This window comes from Mesitornis unicolor, unplaced genomic scaffold (genome assembly GCF_000695765.1).
Source record: "Mesitornis unicolor isolate BGI_N332 unplaced genomic scaffold, ASM69576v1 scaffold33716, whole genome shotgun sequence".
NCBI lineage: Eukaryota > Metazoa > Chordata > Aves > Mesitornithiformes > Mesitornithidae > Mesitornis > Mesitornis unicolor.
Genome location: NW_010192241.1, coordinates 1 through 4,011, shown reverse-complemented (window position 1 = coordinate 4,011; position 4,011 = coordinate 1). Strand labels below are relative to the sequence as shown.

General features: G+C 43.9%; 1 protein-coding gene across 2 annotated transcripts; it reads right to left on the bottom strand.

Annotated features, from left to right (window-relative positions):
* Positions 1-304: 304 nt before the first annotated feature.
* TPT1 (tumor protein, translationally-controlled 1) lies at positions 305-4,005 on the bottom strand. 2 transcript variants are annotated; one of them, XM_010187019.1, is made up of 5 exons: positions 3,986-4,005; positions 3,347-3,537; positions 2,533-2,638; positions 1,976-2,092; positions 305-544 (listed from the first exon to the last, which is right to left on the bottom strand). In XM_010187019.1, the coding sequence occupies exons 2-5, from the start codon at positions 3,535-3,537 to the stop codon at positions 542-544; spliced, it is 417 nt and encodes a 138-aa protein (XP_010185321.1). In that variant the 5' UTR covers positions 3,986-4,005; the 3' UTR covers positions 305-541. The 2 variants fall into 2 exon arrangements, with proteins under 2 accessions (XP_010185321.1, XP_010185322.1); XM_010187020.1 differs by lacking the exon at positions 305-544 and adding an exon at positions 626-669 and having other exon boundaries at positions 1,960-2,092.
* Positions 4,006-4,011: the final 6 nt, after the last annotated feature.

The following is a 4,011-nucleotide window of genomic DNA, read 5'->3' as shown; positions in this document are numbered from 1 at the left end:
TCTTGGGGTTTTTTGTATTAATTTTAGTATCTCTTCCAGAGATAAGTCTCTGTGCAATCATGAAAGATGAAGGTGGTCCACTCCATTATGATGGCATTTCTTGAACTCTGCCTTATTGCCCTCAGCCTGCTCTTGCTCTCCAGTGCCACAGGTAGAAACTGCACGAGGTCTGTCCAGCAATAGTAAACTTGTAGTGCGCTAGGACCAGGCTATACTACTGACAGTACCAAATCCTTGGACAAACACCTTGCTGCAATCTCTCAGGCAAGTCACTAAGAAACACACTAGACCAAAAGGCATCACCTAGAATGGGTTTAAATGAGTTTTATTTTAGACAACCTACATGACAAGATGTTTGGGGTTTTTTTTCCTTTTTTAAAACAATGCCTTCACTCCAAATCAGGGTCAAAATAAGTGAATAAAGCTCAAGATGCCATCAGTCCAGTTGTTAGACATTGCCAATTCCTGGTGGTGTGCCGATGAGGAAGAAACAGCAGCCAGCTATGAAGACGGGTGATCCAGAACCATACTGTTTGATTTGTTACTGAAACAAGAGTAGCAAGTGTTAGTTCGAGGTCATGACAGTCACAGTAAGTTTCTCTAACTTATTTGTGTATTCCCTAATTCAATCTGAGCTGCCACACACAGGCAGGCAGAAAGCGCAAGGAAGTTATTTTTGCATCTTATTGCAAACCAGAGAGCAACAGGATGAGTGCTCATGGTCTATCAGAGGATGCTGAGCATTCCTACAGTCATACAGAACAGCTGGCTTCAGCTGCTGAGGGAACCAGACAGGATCCTCATTCCCACCACTTGAGTGACACACCAAGTTTCAGATTTCATCTCAAATAAGAGCATGTCCTAAACAAGTGCTAACACTTTACAATGCACTTGCCATCTCTTACAAGATCTGTACGAAGAAGCTCAAACAGGTTTTTTGCCCACTAGAACACCCTACTACTATTCTTTTACTCCATCTTGAAGGAGATGAGAATTACCTGAATTACACATCCAAAAAGTCTGCCCAAGTAGGGGAAATGCACAAAAGCTTCTGGTCCAAGGAGGTACCTTCCAGGTGACCTCCTCCTCTAGGGCCCAGGACAGACACCTCCCTTCAGTCAAGCTGCAGGAAGTGGTGTGTCTCTTTTGGCCAAAAGTGTTCCTCTAGTTGGGCTACTGCTCCACGCTACAAGTTGGGTTATCTTTACATGACTTGCATACCTGAAAGCCTGTAAGAGGCTCCACAGATAAATTTAGCTGGCTATAAACAGGCTTCATAAGTCTGCAATGACTGGGCAAAGCAACTGGTGATCCCACACTGCTCATCTGCAGTGAATTCCACAGATCTCCAAATAAGCCAAAAAACATGAGTATTGGGATTCAAATACTGTTTCCTTCCAACCACATTCCAATACAGATAAAGCAAACCACAGGAGCTGTCTAAGCTCAGGCAGCTGGGAATTTCCAAACAGAATAAGGTTAAGTACTCAGTCAAGTAATACTGTGTTCCCAAATTTAGGGCAATGTTTAAACAGACAGTTCTTGCGTAACAAAATAAGGGCATCAGATTAAGTGAAAGATGGAACGTGACCATGTAAGGTACTTCAGAATTAACCCCCACCAGAGGGATCTGAAGTAGAAGTGCTCCATTTCAGAGGACGCTGTCTTTAATCTAATAGTTCAAACCCATTACCAATTACACACATCTCACCAAGGCAATTCTTTCTGCATTTCTTAGCCATTAAGTCACCACAAATCATGACAGTGAAACTCTGTCCCCTTCTAGTACAATTGAATAGCACACAATGCAAGTTTCAGCCACTCTGTGTAATACAGCACTTAGGCTGTTCTTGTGTGAAGTTTTTATACTGGCAGTTACTGCTCAGCTTTAACAGGGATACAACAGAACAAGTGATGCATTGAAAGAGGTAATCATGTAGTTAGGTGCATTGAGCCAATTCAGGTCAGCACTTACACATTTCTCAATTTCTAAGCCGTCCTTAAAGAAGATCATATATGGGGTCACACCATCCTCACGGAAATCCAGGAGAGCCACCATACCATCTGGATTCATGTTCTCTCCTACAAAGAACTTCAGAGAAATGCATTAATGAAATATTTAATGAGTTATGACCAGGAGAAAATGTCTTTTTATACTAGTTCAGTTTAAAGGTCTCCTTGATCAGCTGCAGGGATTTTGCTTTCTGCAGCTTGCCCATTTTAGTACCACATAACTTTACCACGCTGCTATAAACAGCATAGTAAGAGACAGCAGGGGCCAAAGCAATCCATCTTTCGGTCTTTTAACTCCACAGTTCCTCAATGGTGATAACCACGAACGTAGTTAACTACCAAGTGTTGCAAGCTGAAATGAGTCTTGCACTGTTTCTCCGCCCTGACTCTCAGAGAATGGAGAGTAAGACATCCTCACAACAGAAGCCCTCAAAACTCTACACAAGCTTGTTTAGCAGATGAACCAATCACACTTTGTATCATTGCAATATTGCTCTAAGGAGACATAACTTTCATTACCTGGTAGTTTTTGAAGTTAGCGAGGATGTGTTTGATTTGTTCTGCAGCCCCTGTCATGAAAGGCTTTACTCTCTCTGGCTTGTGTTCCTCAAGTCTGGCTTTGATTCTGGAAGGGAAAACAAGCTTTGAAAACCTGTTCAAGCCTATTAACTTTACTGTGCAGCATCAAATCTGTGCAGAGTGAGTTACTGCCACTCCCCCCCCCTCCCCCCAAAGCCCCCAAATTTTAACTTATTTTTGGTAGTAAATTGGCAGAACAGTGCCTGCCACTCATATCAAGCTCATTTTCTTTCTAGGCTAGTGGTAAAGAAAAATTACCAAGCCATTTCCACAGCATCAAGAGTACTCTACACCAGTATCACAGAGAAAGTGTTTCCACCTTTCATGCTAGCCCACTAAACACTAAGCAACATAAGTTATACCTTGAATTAGCAAAAAAGTTCCACTCACACACATTTCAACACTTAAATTGTCAAGTTACAAAAGCTTTCTGAAGCTTTCTTTACTATCCCACCCCATTCCCCATTAAGGTCTGGCATAGAGGAATCAGAAAGAAAACAGCAAGGTTTCAAATAATACCCAAAGCACATGATCAGGTCCTCTACCTCAGCCAAAATAAGCTTAGATATTCCAGCATCAATTCTTTAGAGCTCCAGTTTTGCCAAGTATTAACACAGTACTGAAACTCACAGCCAGTTTGGCACATGTATCAAAACTAACAACTACTAGGAATAAAGTTCAACACTGTTTTAAAAATCTCAACAACCTCACAATTTTGTAATCTCGTTCAAAGAAAAAGCCTACCAACACTTACGCTTTCATGTAGTCCTTGATGTACTTCTTGTAGGACTCTTTTGTAAAGCTGGTTTCCTGAAGATGGTGGTTTATTACTATATCAACACCAGTTATGACCGTGGCTTCTGTTCCATCTCCCTCAGGACCTTCAGCAGAGGCATTGCCACCAATTAGAGAGTCATCAATTTGACCCTCTGTCCTGGTGACCATCTAGATTTAGAGACATCAAAAAACTTAACGGCTCTGCAAAAATTTGGATGCTACCGCTCTTACACATCTATGACCTGACAGCAGGACATAACTTCAGAGCCACACTTAAGTGCAAGGAACCCGACTGCAGCCTGAGCAGATTTCTTAAGCCAAGCTCCTCTCCCGGTGCCTGACCAAAGCCTTGTCACACCACCAGCTCCAGCTTAGCTACCCATTTAGCTCTCACTTGCTGCAGCAGCCGGCCTTGCCCCGGCCACAGGCACCAGGCGGTGGTGTGCCTCCGTCTTCAAGGCCCCTCGCAGGATAGCCAGCCCCTTCTCCCCAAACCCTGCCTCCACCACCGGCCCAGCAGGCCCGACTCCAGTCTGTGGCAAGACCTTGAGTCACCGCAGCGAGGCCTGCCTCCCCCCACCCTCCCTCCATCTCTCGGGGCGTGTAGGCCACTCACCTTCCCCTCCACTTCCAGGCACAGGC